We start from the raw sequence: 22263 nt of genomic DNA, 5'->3' as shown, positions 1-22263 counted from the left end.
GATAATGTATTGGGCCTATAGCTTACTGCACACAACTCATTGCTACATAACTGTTTTTAACTGGTTAATGTTACATAGGCTTACGTAAAAAATCTGAGCGGTACAGTAGATCTCTGCTTGCATTTTGACTCAATATAATCTTGACTCACCACTGCGTTAGTGTGTTTGTATTAGGCTGTAGTGCAAGGAGGGCCATGTCCATGGATGTTGGGGTGTCAGAATACCCTCCAAGTGTCCTTGAATCTTGATGTGTGTGCGTCAATGATGTCCTCCTTGCTGGGTTTTGGGTTGGAGCAATTTTGTCAGCCAGACGACGGCTTCTTCCACAGGATTTGGGCTCCCTGTATTTGTCCATGAGTCTCTGCAGGACACGCTTTATCAGGTTATTCCTGAATCTTTGAGTGGTGGGCTGATATATATTGTCCATGCAATCCAGTGTTTTGATTGTTTTGGGAGACAGTGTTGAATCTTGGAGTGCCTGGAAAGAGAAGATGATAAACCAGTGAATTCAATCTAAACACAAAGACGTTGCCGTACATATAGAAAGAACATATGGAACACTTCTTGGTTTACTACATTGCATTCAGGCTGGGTTCAGTTGATCAGATTAGTGTAGTTAGTGGATATAGTCAGGCCTCACACTAAAAAAGGGTGCCTCGGAGCACACTTGAAAGGGAGCACCATTCCCCAAAGAAACCCCCCACTTTTCCCAAGTGAAACAGGAGGGGCAATTAAGTTAACTTTTTGGACAGGCCAATGATTGTATTTCCATCCCAATATGACATAACATGTTGACCAAAGTATCTCGGATGGGCCAATACCTTGTCCTTTCGTTAGAATAAAACTGTCTGGATAGGCCAGGGATTGCATTACCATACCAGTACAAAACAAGTGTTAAAATGTAAACCAGAACATTTATGGCATTGTTTGAGTACTTACCAGCAATGGTTGAGGCATGTCTTCTGTTTCTGAATGTGACGTTATTCCAGCAAACATGGAGTCCGTTCCTTGTGGACTGTCCACAGCAGGCTCGTCTCCTATCTCAACCGGAATGAGAAATATAGGGAACAGGACATGTTGCTATTAATTTGAGAATAAACAAAGGAGGCCATAACAGTTATTCTGTTTGGGTGGCATGCTGTCATTTATTACATGGCTAACACTAAAGTCAAGTCAATTTATTAATTTCCCAAGCATGTGAAAATGGTATACTTAGTTAGAAAATAATGGCACCACTCAATTTTGAAGAATGAAAAAATTACAGCACATAGTTTTGAGCATTCTTAGTCATTTTATTGTACTCTGCTATTTTTTGGCTTTGATAGGAGGGCATTCACAAAGATGTAACAGATAACATAGGGTGACTACGTCCCACATTTCGTCCCTTTATCCCCATTCCGCAACCTAACAATCATGTCCCGCATTTTATCAACATGTGCGCAGTCTCAGTGCATACAGTTGAAGTCGGAAGTTTACATACACTTAGGTTGAAGTCATTAAAACTCAACCACTCCACAGATTTCTTGTTTACAAACTATAGTTTTGGCAAGTCGGTTAGGACATCTACTTTGTGCATGACACAAGTATTTTCCAACAATTGTTTACAGACAGTGAAATAATCTATCACAATTCCAGTGGGTCAGAAGTTTACATACACTAAGTTGACTGTGCCTTTAAACAGCTTGGAAAATACCAGAAAATGTATGTCATGGCTTTAGAAGCTTCTGATAGGCTAATTGATGTCATTTGAGTCAATTGGAGATGTACCTGTGGATGTATTTCAAGGCCTACCTTCAAACTCAGTGCCTCTTTGCTTGACATCATGGGAAAATCAAAAGAAATCAGCCAAGACCTCAGAAACAAATTGTAGACCTCCACACGTCTGGTTCATCCTTGGGAGAAATTTCCAAATGCCTGAAGGTACCACGTTCATCTGTACAAACAATAGTACGCAAGTATAAACACCATGGGACCACGCTGCTGTCATACCGCTCAGAAAGGAGACGCGTTCTGTCTCCTAGAGATGAATGTACATTAGTGCGAAAAGTGCAAATCAATCCCAGAACAACAGCAAAGGACGTTGTGAAGATGCTGGAGGAAACGGGTACAAAAGTATATATATCCACTGTAACACGAGTCGTATATCGACGTAACCTGAAAGGCCACTCAGCAAGGAAGAAGCCACTGCTCCAAAACTGCCACAAAATAGCCGAATACTGTTTGCAACTGCACATGGGGACAAAGATCGTACTTTTTGGAGAAATGTCCTCTGGTCTGATGAAGCAAAAATAGAACTGTTTGGCCATAATGACTCTCGTTATGTGTGGTGGAAAAAGGGGGAGGCTTGCAAGCCAAAGAACACCATCCCAACCGTGAAGCACGGGGGTGGCAGCATCATGTTGTGGGGGTGCTTTGCTGCAGGAGGGACTGGTGCAAAATAGATGTCATCATGACGATGGAAAATGATGTGAATATATTGAAGCAACATCTCAATACATCAGTCAGGAAGTTAAAGCTTGGTCGCAAATGGGTCTTCCAAATGGACAATGACCCCAAGCATACTTCCAAAGTTGTGGCAAACTGGCTTAAGGACAACAAAGTCAAGGTATTGGAGTGGCCATCAAAGCCCTGACCTCAATCCCATAGAAAATGTGTGGGCTGAACTGAAAAAGCGTCTGCGAGCAAGGTGGTCTACAAACCTGACTCGGTTAAACCAGCTCTGTCAGGAGGAATGGGCCAATATTCACCAAAATTATTGTGGGAAGCTTCAGTAGCTGAAGTAAATAATTCTCTCTCCTATTATTCTGACATTTCACATTCTTAAAATAGTGGTGATCCTAACTGACATACGACAGGGAATTGTTACTCATTTAAATGTCAGGAATTGTGAAAAGCTGAGTTTAAATGTATTTGGCTAAGTTGTATGTAAAGCTTCCGACTTCAACTGTAAATGTAGCTGCATGTCCTCTTTGAATAATCTGGTGCCTAGCCTTTCACGTTTGATGGATTGATTTTATGTCAGTTACATTAGTGTAACTGAAGCAGTTCCTCAGTACCAGCCCTAAGACTGCTCTGTGCTATACATTTATTTCCCCTCATATTTGTTGTGAGGCAAGACTTGAGTGATGTGGATAATACATAGTGGGTAGTGGCACAATGCTATATATTCTATTAAGATAGTATGTGTAAATAAATGCAGTATAGTAGAGAAGGGGTGGAATGTGGAGTTTAAATCACTGCCAGTTCAATTCAGTTTATTTCCACATATTCAGTCACCATTTCCTCTAGGGACTTGCTTTAACATGTCACATAGAGAAAAACATTTCTGGTCAAATATCCAGCACAGTAGTGATATATAAAATATCCTGAGAATACATTTATGTTGAATTAACCAATGATTTCAGACTTTTCATAACTTAACAAGATCTGTTATCTTGTTTTTGATACCAATGGTGGTGTTCATGTTGTCTGAATTCCTGGGGTGTTATTACTCAGATCTCTGAGGATCTCTTGCTCTGTTTCATCTCAGGCTGCTACAGTATCAGGAGAGTGTAGCTCAGTAGCTATAGCCACCCATGCGAGGAGTCAAAGGTGATCCAGAGGCTGGTGCGACTGCTTGAAAGCTGAGATGGTGTTGCATAACCAAGGAAGCTAAATAAATCTGCCGGAATCAAACTGAGCCTCGGGGGTCTTCTAGACCAACAATGCTGCCCCTGCAATTTAAGTAAGATATGTTACATCACTAGGCTCTCTTCCTCCTCACAAATATCAATACAGAAAGGCTTGGTCATTATACTGTTATAATCCAGTGACGTTAAGAATACACTTAGCTAAGGCTAATCCAAAGCCCTATAGAAAGATTAAGAAAAGGTTTCCTCTAATACAGTACATTATAAAACTGGTGGTTTGAACCCTGGATGCTTTTTGGACGAGCAGTGTTCCAAACCGTGCTGTATTGGCCGTCACAGACACACCTATGGCTGCTAACAGTTCCAATCTGAAAATTATCACTGCACTTCCATAAGAATATCATGTTCATGTTGTTGAATCATCTCTTGTATTTATCTCAAGTCGCACATTATTTCCTTTTGCCTGGCATTTTGTTTGGTACAGCCTGTCCGACCTCGGAAACAATGTTGTACCATACAAATGGTGCCCAGACAAGACAACTTTTTCTGAGCCAGTCGAAATCACCCATCAACATCATTATCATGACATATCCCAGTAGAAAAAAAGCTCAAACGAAAATGCTGCAGGTTCAATGTTTGACGTGACTGAGTTTGCTGAAGTTGGCTAGCTAGCAAATGACAAGAATGTTATACAGCCTGCATAACAGCTATTTTGTTAAGAACAGAAGACCAGTCCTTTTGCATTGCAACTATGCTGAAATAACTTACGACTAGGTCGTGTCTGTAGCAACATGACTAATGGCACTAACAACCAGATTTTTGTCCAGACTATATGTTCTGGTGGAATAATTAAATTGTATGAATTATCAAAATAGCGTTTTAATGAAAATATGTAAATCATTGCTATTTTGATATGTTGGTAACAGTTTTATAAAACCAACAAAGCAGGCTATGCAGTGCTGTATCATGAATACAGTCACGAGTAAATGAGTTAATTGGCTCTCCGCTATCGCGTCGGGTGAAAAACCCCATTTACCTGTGGCTACATTCATGATATATGCACTGCCTCTTGTGCCTTATAGCTTAAGTAGAGCACATCAGCATGGGCATTTTTGAGTTGTTCAGCATATATAGTATTTCTTCACGGTTGAGTTCAGTACGCTCCTACAAGCAATTGTATACCGCACACAACGACTGTGCTTTTAGAGCAGAAATAGAGGGTATGAAAGGTGGGTTTTGACTATACAAGTGGCCCTCGCCTAGCCATGCTAGCTTTGCCCTCATGTGGGTGCTAGCAAGCAAGGTAGTGCTAAGTATCAACAGCCATTGTCAGCCAATCCAGTAGGGCTGGAAGCTGTGGTGCGCTTCAATTGGTCACTTGCGTCACGATATTGCAGAGTATTTGCATAAAGTTCAGCTTTCCCCAACTTTAGTCCTGTCCTGTTCAGGTCCCTCACCCATGCTCGCTTTGCTCAACAGTCCCCCACCCACTCTGCTTCTCTTCATTTTTCCTTCCATTGAATTTGAATGGCTTTCGATGTTTCACTGCACGATGCCGCTCAATATTAACACGGCAGTAAGGGGTACAGCTCAATATGGTATGAGAAATAGAACACCAGTAGTCACATATGAAGAACATTGGGAATGAGGTTGGAATTTAATTAAACTCACATGGGAAAAGAACAGTGCTCTTTAGTAAAAATAAACAAGTCAATATCTACAGGATGAAAGAAAGCAGAACTCATTGTAACATTTGATTAAATCATTAACAGTGTTGAAAGGATACCTTTTACTTTTTTAAATCACTCGTCGATGTCATGCCTGTTTATGGTGTTGAATGAACTGAAACTCTTTGAATCTATGTTTACTACCTTTTCATCACTGTAGGGTTGTCTTTACCCTATTGTACACTACTTTGTAGTACTTTGCACCAATTGTGTTCACACTCTACATTGCAGTCTTTAAGTTGACCAGTTCTGTACACGCTCCTCAATTCTGGAGGGCACGTGTGCGCATGTGCTGGTGTCTCTTGCTGCATTGGCCACTGTTGCTGTAACTAGCAGTTACTCGCTATGCTTGCTGATTTACTATATATGTTTTATTCCTGCAGGGGATTGGTATAGCATACCATGTTCACTGCCTGTAGTTATTTTATCTTTATGACGCTTCGATCATTCGGTGAGCTACCCTGAAGCAGCAGGGCCTAACGCAAAGAATTTACATTGTTAATCATTTCGAATAAATGGCTAAATGTACACGTGGTGTAACCTTTCTGAATTTTACTAAACAAAGTGAATGCCTAACTGTGTGTTTTGAGTGGAACTGCTTACTGCTTATGTATATTCACCGATACCAACTTGGATGTTTCATACTATATCTGGATACATTAGGTAGACAGAACATTAGGTTCTCGTCACTCTCCATGAGGCGAGATACTGTATGTTCCGCAGAACTAAGCTCCTTCGTTAGTTGTGATTGGTGGAGGAATTTGATAGGCCTGAAGGCAGGGTCTATATCCAAGTAAGCAAAGGCTGTACTAAGACCTCTGATTAGGAGTTTGCTGCTTACAAATTGATCATCCGATAACAATAATGCCTGGATTTCAGTGGTAGGAATATGCAGACTCATCTGTTAAAGGTCTTCCCTAAGGAAAACGGAGAATGAAGGGAAAGGCGGGGGGATGCTAAGTGTCTCCACATTAACATTTAACTAATTCGCTGAGCTTCAATTTTTGCCATATTAAAATCATGAATCGTTGTACAGCCCCTCTACACACTCAGTCTCTAATCACATCTTAAACGCCCAATCACCGAAACAGCAGGAAATTTGCACATGATGTATTAGTGTGATCAGCAATCCCAGGCAGAGAAAGGTTTGACCGAGAGAGAGGTTTGACACACACACACACACACACAGAGACAGTTACATTTGGACTCCGCAAGAATGGATCCTGCTCCAGGTTTCCCAATTTTGTAAAATAAAAAAAATGTCTTAGACCTCTCGAGGTTAAGATGTGTGTTTGGGAAGATGTTGCCTTTTGTGGTAAATGTGTCCTTTGTTCAGAGGTTTTTTTGATAAAAATGGAGTGTGGGTTACTGTGAATAATATAGTCCATCATTATTCAAATATCAAATCTTGATAAACCATAGACTAGAGTACAGTATAAGTGCACTCCCTTAGAAATGCTCTAGTCCCCATGACATTGTTGCCCAGGATACTCTGCTGTTGTAACAAGATCAATCATTTTGACACAGTTTTTGGCCTATGCTGCTGGGATGCTACTCCTCACATCCAAACATTTCACACTGGACCTCCAACTGGACTACGAGGACAAGTAGAATCTAGAATATGGTTTGGCCTTTCATCAACATCATACTATACAGCAGGGATCCCTAACTGGCGTCCCGCTGGTGATTTTATTTGACTCCCCCCAAGTTTTCTGAGCAAAAAATATTATTTGTATATTTTCATTTTATCGTTGGATATAAAGGACTGTAAAAACAACAGTAAATCGGCTCTAAGTGATTTTAACGTTTGGAAGTCTGTTCCAAAGTATTCCCACACATAATAGATAGATAGATACAGTGAGCACCATAATTCATTGGTCTGTGACCATGTTTTTGTTATTTCAGTTCTGTACTCTAGCACTTTGAGTTTGAAAGGATACAATGACAATGAGGGTGAAGTGCAGACTGTCTGACTTTAATTTGAGGGTATTTTCATACATATCGGGTGAATCGTTTAATTACTTAATTTAATTACTTAAAAATCATACAATATGATTTTCTGGATTTTTGTTTTAGATTCCATCTCACAGTTGAAGTGTACCTATGATAAAAATTACAGACCTCTACATGCTTTGTAAGTAGGAAAACCTGCAAAATCGGCAGTGTATCAAATACTTGTTCTCCCCACTGTAACTGGTAGATTTGGATAGAAAACACTAAAGTTTCCAAAACTGTTAAAATAGTGTCTGTGAGTACAACAGAACTGATTTGGCAGAAAACCTGAGAGAAATCCATTCAGGCTTGTAACTGAAGAATATTGTGACCGGCTGGTCAGTGTTTCCCTGGGCACCCTTATTAGGGAAGGACATGCTTGAAATGTATAAAAGCACACCTCGTTCAGTTCAGTGTTGTACCTGGAAGGTCGTTTGTATATGCTGCTGGTTTATTTCCCTGAGTTACCATTTTGTGACCATGCTGTCTTGAAGAAAGGTTTGGGGTGTGGTCCATTTGTTCTGAATGCCATGTGTTGAGTTTGACCTTCAGTGAGTTTGTTCATGTGACAATATTCAAGATGCTCATTGTGTAAAGCCACTCCAATAAAGTCATTCAGTTGGTTTGTTTGGAGAGGCTTTGCTTGTTTGTGGTCTAGGAAGTATGACTATCATGTATTTCAAAAATATCTATTGTTTATGTAAATGCGGTGGTTAACTGTTCTTTTCTACAATCAGAAGTACAGTATTCTTTGTCACTGTTTTTGGTCATCTTGAAAACTTGGTTAGCAGAATCTCTGTATTTCAGAAAGCTAGCTAGTGGAAGTAACAGGTCCAAGTAATTTTGGTGTACTCTTGTTAATGTGTTATTTATGTGTCAAACACGCTTTAATAAACGTTGCTAGTTCTTTATATCTTACTCTCTATTGTTTCCCTTTAATGGGCTTAGAACTTATAACATTTAGATGTTAATTGTAATAAGCATTTTGAATTTTTGTGTTGTCTGTTCTTTTGCATTACTCAACTGTTGACTCAACGCAATAGGTGACCTGTCACGATCCTGTGTCTTGTGTTCTGGTTGAGTTGTTCCCCTCATTAAACAGTAACTGGCGTAGTCTGGTAGTGGACATTTTGGCGAACCCTAGTCGGCAGGTGTTACTTCAATATACTAAGGTCATGTCCACAAAAACCATACAGTAAATACTACAGTCGTCTTCATAAACACTGTGAATAATGTAGTATACTTTTTATGTCCGCAAAATCACTACAGTGAATAGTACAGTAAAGTCAGCAAAAACACTACAGTGAATACTATCGTATAGTAATACTACAGTCTTTAGAACATACACTAGAACCAAAGCAAAATATTCTCGATTCACAATTTTAAAAAAAAAATTACATTTCTAGTCAGCTGTAGAAGTGCAGTGACATGAATAAGTCACATTTTGCTCACACAATATGAGTAATGTTGGGGGTCATCAAATAACCTTATTTTTTTGTCCTCCTTGGTAATTAAATGATTAGCGGAAGGTGTGGGTCAGTATAGTGGTCTTCTTTCCAATATGGAAGGAGGTCCAAGAATCTGAAACATCTGGCTTTGGGCCAGAGAATCTAACTTGATGCCCCAAGAATGATGCTTATGCAGCTCCTCTTACATTTGACATCTCAAAGTCAGAGTTCATTGAAACATACACTCACCAGCCCGTTCACAAAAATGGATTGCTGCTATAGAGACAGTCACGTGCCCATAGCTTGCTATATAAAGCAGGCAGACCGGCATTGAGGCATTCAGTTACTGTTTGATTGAATGGGCCAAATGAGTAACCTAAGCGACTGAGTATGGTATGACCGTCGATTTCAGGTGCCCCGGAACCAGTATCTCAAACGCCCTTCCCCATTTTCTTCCGCACATCAAGTATGCAGACATTTGCGCAGTCTTGCACGACTTGGCACATTTTCTGGCAGGTGCTCGCATTAACTCCGTTGTTGTTTTCTTTACAAATAATAACTTTGGACATGTGTGCATTCCTATCAAAGTAAGTGCCTTATTCTGTATATTGTGTTGTCGTTTCTGCTGTAGCATGAATTTTGTATGTATGGAGCGTAATGTATTTACAGTTTTATTCACGTTTTCAAGTACTGGTGACAAATAATGTGTGTAAAATACTTTCGAGGGTTGTACTGATTTTAAAATGAGCTAATGCTAAGCTATTTGCCAGCTATGTTTGTTGACATTAAACAATGCATTCTGGGTGTCACGTAAACGTCTGTCAGACTAAAGATGTTATAATGAGGTGAAGGAATGGTTAACTCATCTTTCGGGTAAACTTCCGGAAGTGAATGAAGGGAAGTGAATGATCGTAGACGACACACCCCCTTCAACATGCATTCTGCAAACAGACCAAACTCATCTTGTCTCCTCTTATTATCTTTGGTTGACACGAAAAACAAACATGGAGGCACGCACAAATTACCCATCATCGGATTACTTTAGATTTTTCTAGAAAGTGTTTTATTCAATTATTTCAATCAATGTTGAGCTCGCCTCTGATGTGATGAATTATAAATACTAATTGCTATTGGATAATTTATATTGTGGTTTCTGTCAGCTGAGAGTTATCTAAATATGACCGCTTGTGTTAAGTCAATATTTCCTCAGTTAGTGCTAGGACTAATGTAGCTTACATTTTCCAGTTTGCATGATTGTGTATGCTGTTTCTACTGTCTGAACATTGCATCCAAAAATAAACTTGTCACATTCCAGACAAAACTGCGTTCAAAACAACTGGGAACTCAGAAAAATACGAGGTGAAGTCATGACGTCAGTGATGATTTCAGGTCGGAAAGTCGGAGCTCTAGAAAGAGTTCTGCTGGAAGTGGTGTTGGAGGGCCAATAGGAGACACTCTTTCCTCTGGTCTAAAAAAATATGTGATTGGAGACATAGCCCTGTGTAGGGTGCAGTCTTTCGGAACGGGACTTTAAACTGAATCTGTGGTCGCAAATAAATCCCATGGCACTTATATCGTAAGAGTAGGGGTGTTAACCTCAGTGTCCTGGCTAAATTCCCAATCTGACCCTCATACAATCATGGCCACCTAATCATCCCCAGCTTCCAATTGGCTTATTCATCCCATCTCCTGTAACTATTCCCCAGGTTGTTACTGTAATTGAGAATGTGTTCTCAGTCAACCGACCTGATAAAATAAGGGTTTAATAAAATAAATATTCTCACTCTGGACGGAGCCTAGGCCCTCGAGTCATACATACGTACAGTTCACAAACACATTCAGTGTTTCCTTCGCATGCTCTCTTTTGCACTCTCTTTTGTACAATGAATGGGCTCTGCCTCTAATGTCAGTCAACCCCTGGCCAGTACCCCTTTCCGCTCTTCTCACATATCCAATATGGCTAATTCTAGCCCAGGTTTAGAGGGGAAGGTTAATTTTGTTCTGCCTGTCCACAAGCATGCTATGATGCAGATATTTTTGTATCAACCCAAGGTTTGTTTTCGCTGTCTATGAGGCTGTCTCACTCAAGTTTGCAAATTTAGCTCAAGGGAGACTAGAGATGAAACGGTATGAAAATTTAATGTCACTATTATCAGTATTATCGCGGTATTGTTAAAATGTGCTGGAAATGTTCAGAAAGTACCGATACACACACTGAAATCATTTCACCAAGTTTTATATTGAAAACCGGCAAACAACAAATACAGTTAGCAGCACTAATTACTTTTTGTGTGCATAAATATTAAAATAATAAGATTAACATTAAAGATGGCACCATGTGGCCATGAGAGGTAAAAGTTTCCCTAGTGTAGGTTTTAATGAATACAACCTTAAGTAAGCAAATCAAATGTGCATATAAAAGCAACACAAGTAAGCAATGTGCATGTAAGAACAATACAACCATATGTAAACAAATCCAATGTGCAGGTGTTGACATTAAAATAACAACACAAAATATGTAAACAAATCAAATGAACAGCACTGATTGTATGTCCGTTCTCTCCTTCATAAAGAAATAAGGTGCTGCTGGCCTAACACCCTGTATGTTTGCGTCTTTGTTCACTTGAGATTGAAATGTAAACATTTCAGCATATTTACGTTGTCCAGTTTAAGTAGTGATCTGCGAGGGGAGACAATGTGCCCACTGGCACTGAACACTCTCTCTGATGGCACGCTGGTTGCTGGGATGCACAAAAGCTTCCTGGCAACCCTGGCAAGGTGAGGCAGCTCTGATGCATGGCCCCTCCACCACACAGTGGATCCTCTTCTGCTGGAATGGGTGGCACAGGTATTCCACTCTGTCTTTTGGGGTGGTCGGAATCTGACCCTTTTTACCTCAACAAGGCAGCAGAGAGGTGATCTTTCTCAGCAACCAAGCCAGGCCTTTCCACTCTGATGCCACTGTGGGGGTGTTGGTGGTGGAGGTGCCTCTGGTGCTTTGTGGTTCTTCCCTGACTTGTGCAGCTGCCAGCTTCAAGGCTTCCTGGACACAGCTGTCAGTGTCAACTTTTGCAGCCACAGGCTGATCTAAAAAGCAAATTTTTGAAGCGGGGGTCAATGAAACAAGCCATGTGCATGACTCTCTTTGCCTTCTCTGTGGATCTGTTTGTTAAGGTCTTCTCTCATTACCCTTTTCATCTCCTTGGTCAGGGATGGCTCTGTATCCTTTTCTACCAGAACATCACGGGTGATGTGGTCCAGGACAGGCTTGATGGCTGACAGTGTCACTTGTGTGTCTGAGCAAGTTTACAGATGCACTTGCTTCAGAGGTTCAAGGAGCTGGCACAGTTGCTCCATGACATTTATGTCGGCATCAGATGCCATGTTCCTCTTTCTCCAGCCAGTGTCGCACAGACTGGCTGCTGTTGGCTGAGGAAACGCTCAAGCATCCCATCGGGTCACCACATCATGAATCAGAGCCTTCTGTGGCATGCTGAGGGCAGCTTGCTTTTCTCTCAGTTCTCTCCTTCTCTTCCAGCTCCATGAGAAGCCTTGGACCAGATGACGGCAGGCCTTGACTGCTGTGTCAACTCTCTGAATTTTCAGGGCCTTTGAGATGGCCAGTTTTAAAATATGGCCGATGCACCCAAGTCACAGATCTGGGAACTCTTCAAAAGTCTTGATCATGTTTGTTGCGTTGTCTGTGGTTATGTAGACCAGGTCTTTCTTGTTGATCCCCCACTCTTCCAGCATATTATCAAAAAACTCTGTTGTGAGCCGAGTGATCTTCTGGGAAGAACTGTTTCCAGGCAGTTTGATTCCAGTTGCCAGACTGGGGTGAGGTAATGGATAGTGAAGCTGATGTAGGGTTGACCACCCATGCTTTCACTGGTCCAGAGGTCAGTAGTTGCAGCAAACCACCTTGAGCCAAACTTTTTCCAACATCAGCTTTAACCTGGATGTACAGGTTTGTCTTGGAAAAGAATGTTCATGATGGCACTTTGTAGTGAGGCACGGCAGCCTCAGAAAGCCAGGCCTCTCAACAATTTGAAATGGCATCATGTCATTTGCAATGTAATATGAAAGGGCTGCAGTGAGGTCTTGAGCATTTTTTTGATGTGGGTGCATAAGCAGCCTGCCTTTTTTAAATGCTTGCTCGAGTGTCAGTGTCACAACTGTAGATAAAGAGGGACCCGTAGCATCACTGGGTTTGCCTGCTGCACGCCCACTCTGTAAACAAGGGAATTGCACATTTATTATTATTGGTGTTATATTATAAGTATTATTCACACACACACGCACAGTCTATCTTCTGTGTTGCATTTAGTATATGCAATGACCCCATGCACAATTTACATAAATACGAATGAGTCTTAAGAAGGCAGTGATAGTAATTGCAATGAGCCCAACAATTGACATAAATGTAGGAGTCTGTATAGGACTCTATAGTGTTTCTCCTGTTGGAACACTTTTACAACCAAGTCGACGACTGACTGATTTTAAATGAACAGAATATGTTGGTTGGGTGACTAAACTACATAACGTGTTATCGTGTGCAATGGATGAATAGAGTCTGCAGACACACAACGCATACAGCAGCAGAACAACGTGTAGTGTTTTAACAAGAGTAGGTAACACTGAAAGCTTCAGTTTACATTATTGACAAGCTATTAGCAAGTTAGACAGACAAACCATGACATTTTCCCCCATTCCGAAGTCCCCACATCATGCATTGAGCTAAAAGTGAACTTACCTTGCATTCGCTATAAAGTACTGGGTGGTGGTCACGAAGATGACTCGAGATTTGAAGTGTTGCCCCCTTGTTGCATGTTCTGCAGACCGGGTGACCATCTTCGATTTTAAGTTTCCCTCAGCACTCTTCTAAAACCCAAAATAAGACCACACTTCAGGTCCTCTTAGAAGGCTGAAAAATCCTCCGAGCGCTGCCACTGCCTTCCGCCATGTTGTCAAACTAAACACAACTCACGTTGCATGCTGCGCCTTCGTCAGACTGTGGCTGACTTTGGTTGATGCTGGTCAGTATTTACCGTGAGTTTTTCAAACACGGTTTTAATGATACTTACAATTTGAAATGGTAATACTACCGTTGGGAATTTTCCCGTGGAACGGTAACCGTTTCATCCCTAAGGGAGACTATGTATTGGTGTTGAGCACAGCCAAAGGAAAGGGGAGATTGTCTGTCCCTTCAGTTGCAGCATTGGCCATCTCTATACGACCCAAACACATCCCACATAAACAAATATGTTTACTACTATAGAATTATGTAGTTAACAGTAGTATACTATAGAATCATATACTCTATACTGTAGTATCCCTCGATCGTGTAGTGCTTCCTATAGACGTTTGTGGAATACAGTAAAATACTGTACTAATCACTAATCATGTAATTCTTACTTTAGAATGTTGTAGTATACTGGAGAATACTATACTATACAGTATATTGTATCCCTCGAACGTGTAGTGCTAACTATACACTTTTGTAGTATACTGTGTAGAATATTATACTACACACTGTACTATCCCTCGACCACATAGTGCTTACTTTAGGATTTTAAGATCGATTTGACTGCTAGCTTTATTTATGCTGATTTGATTTGAAAGTGCTGTCCTTGGGGAGCTCATGCTGGGGATTAACTCTGAGTTACCCCCTCGATCGTGTAGTCCTTAATATAGAATGTACTATACTGTAGAATATTATACTCCACACTGTAATATCCCTTGATTGATTGACTGTTTAAAAAGAATACAACCACACATGTGAATACAATTCATTTAGATATGTGTCAAGAATAATACAAAGTTAATGTATTTCCTTTGTGGTCTTAGTTCAAACATGTTACCCATTTACAGCTAACACACATGAAACAATACTATTATATACTATGTTCTAAATACCACAGTATTCACTAGTGTTTTTTTGCAGACTTTGTAGTATACTAGTGTTTACTTTAGTGTTTTTACAGAAATTACTAGTATACGATAGTATTCACAAGTGTATTGCAGATATTACTGTAGTATACTTTAGTATCCACTGTAGTGTTTTGTGGACATGACTAGTATATTGTAGTAACACCTGCCAACTAGGGTTAGCTAAAATGTCTCAACTACCAGACGACCCCAGTTACTGTTTAATGAGGGGAACACCTCACAGGTTCGTGACAGACCAACTATTGAGTTGGGTCAACAGTTCTGAGAAATGCAAAGACCAGACAACACCTTAGAAAAAATATAAAATGTTTATTAGAGTTGTAATATCTTAACATTAGACACATTCTAGCTAGGTCCATTAAAGGGAAACAGTACAGAGTCAGATATAAAGAACAAGTTACATTTTATTTAAGCTTAGAGGATTAGATTGGCTTGTTTAACACACATAAATAACACATTAACAAAAGTACACCAAAATTACTTAGATCTGTTTCTTCCAATAGATGGCTTTCTGATATACAACAGTGCTTTCTTTCACAGAGCTTTAGCTGACCAAGTTCACAAGATGACCAAAAACAGTGATAAACAATACTGTTCTACTGATGGTTAAAAACAATAAGTTAACCACTGTATTTACATACATGAACAGATATTTTAGAAATACAAATGACTTCACAAAAAACTACCTGGACGTCATACCAGCAAAACCTCTCCAAACAAACCAACTGAAAACAAAAGGGCATTATTGCAGTGGCTTTATATAATGACATCTTGAATATTGTCACATTTAATAAACTCAGTAGCTATGTTTCCATTAACTTGTCCAGTGATTTTTGTTGCCATTTAGAAAGTTGATATAGATGCAACAATTGTCTGCTAGGGTTAGTTTCCATTGAACCATCTTGTGTCAATGGAAACAACTGGATGTAATGTCACACCAACAAGAAATTGCAAAATGTAGTGTTCAATAAAAATGTAGTGTTTCCATTGCACATTAATAAATTGGTGACCGCCTATATGCCTGTCCACATATTTCATGTAGACCGCGAAAGCCAGCATGGATAGAATGCAATAAACTAATATTTGCCATATTCTAATAATTATCATGTGCCACCGTATCGCCACGGTCTGTGCCATGGTGAAATTTGCGTTCCTGTAGATCTGAAGTAATCGGATGGTGAAACTTGCCAGCCAACTTGAAAAGCAAGGCGAAGCAATCCGGGCATTGAAAGTCAGAACGAACAATCGTTGCCCTGCAAAGAAACACTTTTTTTGTGGGGGGGGGGGGGTTTGCAGGCAGTTGGCATTTAGAATAGCGCTTATAGTTATGTGATTAGCCTACATCACGTGCCCCGCATAACTTCCGAAGTATTCGGAAATCATTTATTTGAAAAACAAATCATTCTGCCATTTGTCGCAATACATTTTGACAAAATCCATCCCTGTCGAATGGATAAAAATGTTTTTGAGCTTTTAAAATTTCCCCTATATCTGGAGTTTCCATTACATATTTCGCAATTTGTTGTTGTTGTTACGACATTGCTTTTGTGGAATCACCCTGGATCAATGGAAACCTGCCTACTGATGGTCGAACAACACATCCCATTCAGAACAATCGACCACGCCCCAAACATTATTTCAAGACAGCACGGTGACCAGAAGTGGTTGCTTACAGAAATTAGCCAACAGCAGCGGCACCGTACAGCCTATACACACACAAAGGACCTTCCAGGTACAAAGCTCTCACCTGAACATGACCGAGGGGTGCTTTTATACATTTCATACATGCCCTCCCCAAATAAGTGTGTCCAGAGAAACACTGACCAAAGCATTGGTTCCTAGCTTGTCACAATATTCTTAAATTACAAGATTGTAACTGATTGAGGTGAGGGTTATGGTGATGCCCATCTACTATGGAATTCCAGTTAAAGAGCAGGCGGAGGCAGAAATGAGTATGGTTGATCTAAAAGGAAAGAAAGGTGGGAATAACAGGCAATAACAGCAATGAACATATATAATTAATCGACTGTTAAAAGAAAATCAATGACAATATGCAATAAGCATATAACTTGGCAAAGCTATGCATAAATATAGCAGCAGTTAATGAATGGCCAGAAAGGGGTGCAATATCATGTGGCATGATAGGCCTAAACTATAGCAGGCTAATTTATCAATCGTTACATAGCATAGTATGGCAAGCAAACAAACAATATAAAGCTAACAAAAGTAACAAACATAGTCATAAAGCAGGCCTAGTTAGCGTAACAAAGGCAAAGCACAAAAAGTGCAACACTTACTAACATGTTCAAATAACACAACACGTACCAAAGAGAACAGCTCAGGAGACTCCATGTCTGTTTGAATAAGCCGTTAGAATTTCGATATCAACAATATACAAAACAATGTCGAGAGAATGCTCTTCTTATCCTCTTTGATAAGCTAAAAGGCTTGTACTCACATTTCAATGACTCATATTGGTTATTGTTTGTGAGTAGTTTGTCGTGCTCAACTATTCAACTCTTTCCGGGTGAAGAACTTGCATTGAAAGGAGGCACCCTCGAACCTGCCCGTATAAATACCTTGCCATAGAGTTATATAGAGGGTACACCTGCCATAATTACCCTCCCCCACATCCACGTCACCTACTGTAGCAGGGAATTCTGTATAAAGCTTAGTCTTTTGGGGTATTACGCTACAAGCTTGGCACACCTGTATTTGGGGAGTTTATCCCATTCTTCTCTGCAGATCCTCTCAAGCTCTGTCAGGTTGGATGGGGAGCGTTGCTGCTGCACAGCTATTTTCAGGTCCCACCAGAGATATTCGATCGGGTTCAAGTCCGGGCTCTGGCTGGGCCACTCAGACATTCAGAGACTTGTCCTGAAGTCACTCTTGCGTTGTTTTGGCTGTGTACTTAGGGTCGTTGTCCTGTTGGAAGGTGAACCTTTGCCTCAGTCTGAGGTCCTGAGTGCTCTGGAGTAGATTCATCAAGGATCTCTTTTCTCTTTGCTCCGTTCATCTTTCCTTTGATCCCGACTAGTTTCCCAGTCCCTGCCACTGAAAAACATTCCCACAGCATGATGCTGCCACCACCATGCTTCACCGTAGGGATGGTGCCAGGTTTCCTCCAGACATGACACTTGTTATTCATGCCAAAAATGGTCTGAGTCCTTTAGGTTCCTTTTGGCAAACCCCAAGTGGGCTGTCATGTACCTTTTACTGAGGAGTGGCTCCCGTCTGTCCACTTTACCATAAAGGCCTGATTGATGGAGTGCTGCATAGATGGTTGTCCTTCTGGAAGGTTCTCCCATCTCCACAGAGGTACTCTGGAGCTCTGTCAGAGTGACCATCAGGTTCTTGATCACCTCCCTGACTAAGGTCCTTCTCCCCCGATTGCCCAGTTTGGCCGTGCGGCCAGCTCTAGGAAGAGGCTTGGTGGTTCCAAACTTCTTCCATTTTTAAGAAAGATGGAGGCCACTGTGTTCTTGGACCTTCAATGCTGCAGAAATGTTTTGGTACCCTTCCCCAGGTCTGTAACTTGACATAATCCTGTCTCGGAGCTCTATGGAAGATTCCTTCGACCTCAATGGCTTGGTTTTTGCCCTGGCATGCACTGTCAACTGTGGGACTTTATATGTTGTCTGGTCTGTTGCATTGCTCAAACTGTTGACCCAACTCAAATCGGTGGCCTGTCACGAACCTGTTGTGATTGAGGTGTTCTCCTCATTAAACAGTAGGCGTAGTCTGGTAGTTGTGCCATTTTGGCTAACCCTAGTCGGCAGGTGTTACTACAATATACTACTGTCATGTCTGCAAAAACACTACAGTAAATACTACAATATTCACTACTGTTTTTGCGGCCTTCAGCCCCCCTGCACTACAGTAAAGTCTGCAAAAACACTACAGTGAATGCTATAGTATTTAGACCACACTATAATATAGTATGTTTATATGGGATAGTTCAAATGGCTACAGAGGACATACTGTGCTGAATGTCAATGTTAATGTGACTTATGTAAAGTCGGGTCATGTGTATACACGTCACTGCACGTGCATAAACCCACTCAGTGGCCAGTTTATAAGGTACACCAGCCCGTTCGCTCCAACAGACAGTGAGTCACGTTGTAGCGGTATTAATTAGAGAAAGGTAAAGAAGATTTTGTTCGGGCGCCAGGCAGGTATTAACCCTGAAAGGAAAGAAAGGAAGATAGTAGAACAGCGAGAGTACCACTACCAGACCCACACACATCAACAGAAGAGACTGCCTAGAGTGTAGCCTGTTGACCAGATAGCCAGCGGATAGAAAAAAGAATACACACCCTATAGATCCCACATCACATCACAGTCCTTCCACAATTCTTGGTAACCCCACCAAGCATACCTCATATAACAATAATGGCAGAGCAAATAAACAGCAACTTCATACAATAACGAATGAAACCAGTCATCACACAGAGGATTTGCAAGAGTTTGTATTCTCTTCCAGGGAAGGCGTGCAGAGGGTATGAATGTGTGGTGTTCATATACACACTAGTCCAGCTCCAATGAAACTTCAATGCATTTATGAAAGAGTCGGTTGCAGTGTAAAGCACTGGACCATAGCGGGAAGAGAAAGAGAGAAAGGGAACAAGAGAGGTCTTAGCTGTGGTCTTGAGGTTGCAGGTGTACGGTCTGACTGTCCGAATGGAGTGTTGGGTTGTAGTTGAACGCTTCGCAACAATGTTGCTACTAATCCCTTTGATCCATAACCGTCGCGGTCCCACATGAGAACAACCACGTCTTCGAGCGATCACACCGAGGATTGTTCCAAACACTGTACAACCACATACGCTGAAGATAAACAAACAAACTCTGCAGCAGAACACACCCAACCAAAACTGTCGCCCCAATCAATAGCTCCTCTCCAATAGAGCTTAACGAGCTCTTTTATCTCCTCCTTCCTACTGCTCATGCGCTCTTAAAGTGGCAGCGCACTTAAGTGCAGGATTTCGCCACAACGTGACCATGGCTTGCCATATAAAGCAGGCATCAAGGCATTCAGTTACTGTTCAATTGAATGGTAGAATGGGCAAAGTGAATGACCTAATCCACTTTGAGCGTGGTATGATCGTTAGTGCCAGTTGTGCCGGTTCCTGTATCTCAGAAACGCCCTGCCTCCTGGGCTTTTCATGCACGACAGTGTCTAGGGTTTACTGAGAATGGTGCAACAAACAAAAAACATCCAGTAGGCGAAAACAGTTTGTTGATGTGGTCGAAGGACAATGGCGCAGTACAACAGTGGTGTGCGGAATGATATTTTGGAACGCACAACTCGTTAGTCCTTCTCACGGATGAGCTATTGCAGCAGACGACCACACCGGGTTCCACTCCTATCAGCTAAAAACAAGAATTGGCTCCAATGGGCACATGATCAACAACACTGTACAATTAAGGAGTGGAAAAACATGATCTAATCCGTCGAATCCCGGTTCCTGTTGCGCCATGCTGATGGCAGAGTCAGGATTTAGCGTAAGCAGCATGAGGCCATAAACACATCCTGCCTGGTGGCAACGGTACAGGCTGATGGTTTAATGGTGTGGGGAATGTTTTCCTGGCATACAATAGGTCCCTTGATACCAATTGAGCAATGTGTCCAAAGAATTCAGGTTGTTCTGGGGTCAAAGGAGGGTCTGACTCTGTACAAGATGAGTGTACCTAATAAACTGGCCACTGAGTATAGCTTTTTGAAACATGTTTATGCATGTTGCTTAACTTGTAGTGGCATGAGAAGATACTGTACTAACCCAAAGACTTGCACATTAAACCATTTTAGTTCCCATACTTAATTCTGGGTGCACGAACATTCCATGAGAACTGTTTGAGGCTGATGAATGGTTAGCTATATGGAGTCTGAAAGCCTATTTAATGGTATCTGTGTAGTGTGTGGAACAGCTGGAATGTTTGGACTCTGATATTGTGTAATACTGTCCCGTCCAGGGCACAGCTGAGCTTTTTGGTCTTTGTAGTGGGGACAAGTGAACTGCTCATTCAGTCAATGTTATGTAACGCTATTATGTCTATTTAATTCTGATATGGACATTACCCCCCAGCAATGTCCCTTCCCACTTTAACGCTTCTATTTCTAAACACATAAACATGCACATTTAGCTATTTGTGCATTTGTGACTGTTTCATAACAGTGAGTAAAGTAGATCTTGAATGCATAAGAAAGACAACTGAAAAGCTTTAGGCAAACAGCTCATAATACTTATATTCCAATGTAAAAAAAAAAAAGACACTTCAGTGTACAAATTTGTGCATTGTACTAACATAGAAAGTTTTTTTACACACATTTGACCATTTGAGTCATGGACTTTATAAGAAAAGTGTTAATCAGATGATTAACCATTCTGCTTTTGTGTCTCTCTGTCCCTACAGACAGTGAGATGGTGCCTCTCGACTGCCTGCGTCCTCACTCCTTCACCGCGGCCCACCGGGCGTCCTTATGGCGGGACACAGACGACCCTCGCCTTTCTATCAGACTGTGTGACCTTCGCCACCAGCAGCAGGAGGAAGAGGAGCGCCTGCACCCCTTTAGCTCCACCTCCTGTTCCATCCCCCAGAACTCCCTCAACTCCCAGCAGTGCTCCCTGCTCCCCTCGCTTCTTGACAGCGATCTCCACTTCCACCCACTCCGAGGTGCCAACGTCAAAGCCCTCGATGAGAACACGGTGACCCGGGGCGTGGAGCACCGCAGCGGTGACGAGAGGACCTTGGTGTTCACCAGCCGGCCACTGTGTTGTGGAGAGAGTGTGTTTGTGAAAGTGACCAAGGCGGGTGGGACTCGTCTCGGGTCACTCTCCTACGGCGTGACGTCGTGCGACCCGGCCGGGCTTCGGCCCAATGACCTGCCATACAGCCCAGAGTCTCTGGTCGACCGCAAGGAATTCTGGGCGGTGTGTCGGGTAGGGACGCCCCTGCATAACAGTGATATCCTGGGTTTCGGGGTGAACGTGGAGGGGGAGGTATTTCTTAGCCTCAATGGGATCAACGCGGGGATGCAGGTGTGTGTGGACAACTCCAGACCTCTATGGATGTTCTTTGGTCTGCATGGAGACGTTACACAACTCAGGATCCTAGGTGAGTTTATTGGAGGGTTTGTGACACTGAACGGTTTTGTAAAATTGTTATGATAATACATAATTCTGTTAAACTCATGTCAGAGTTAAGGGATTATGACACATCAAGTGAAATAACAGTATAAACTAAGGCTTCATTATGGGTTAATACAATGCTAATGTGTTTTCATAAAGTCAATCATGTAATCGACTCTAGCAAATACATCATATTAATCTTTGTTGTTTAACTGAAAATGGTGAGACTTTTCAGATAAAGTATTTTTTCCCCATTTTTAAGAAACAACTTCAGTGTCTGATCCTTGAATGACCTGTGGAAGATAGATTCCTATGTACCAAAGTCATTCAATTATAGGAAAGACGATAGTTTAGGTTTTGATTGGCCAATGTATTTTAAAAGGGAATT

General features: G+C 41.4%; 1 protein-coding gene across 1 annotated transcript in view; it reads left to right on the top strand.

The window, feature by feature from the left end:
- The window catches only part of LOC139570893 (E3 ubiquitin-protein ligase NEURL1-like), a 71068-nt gene that overhangs the window by 28141 nt on the left and 20664 nt on the right, over positions 1-22263 (top strand). The window contains exon 4 of the mRNA XM_071393198.1: positions 21160-21861. Within this exon, the coding sequence (XP_071249299.1) occupies positions 21160-21861 (702 nt within the window). The remainder of the gene's footprint in view (positions 1-21159; positions 21862-22263) is intronic.

The sequence above is a fragment of the Salvelinus alpinus genome, chromosome 3 (genome assembly GCF_045679555.1).
Source record: "Salvelinus alpinus chromosome 3, SLU_Salpinus.1, whole genome shotgun sequence".
Taxonomy (NCBI): Eukaryota; Metazoa; Chordata; class Actinopteri; order Salmoniformes; family Salmonidae; genus Salvelinus; species Salvelinus alpinus.
Note: the sequence above shows the minus strand (reverse complement) of the source record. Positions and strands in the feature narration are given on the sequence as shown.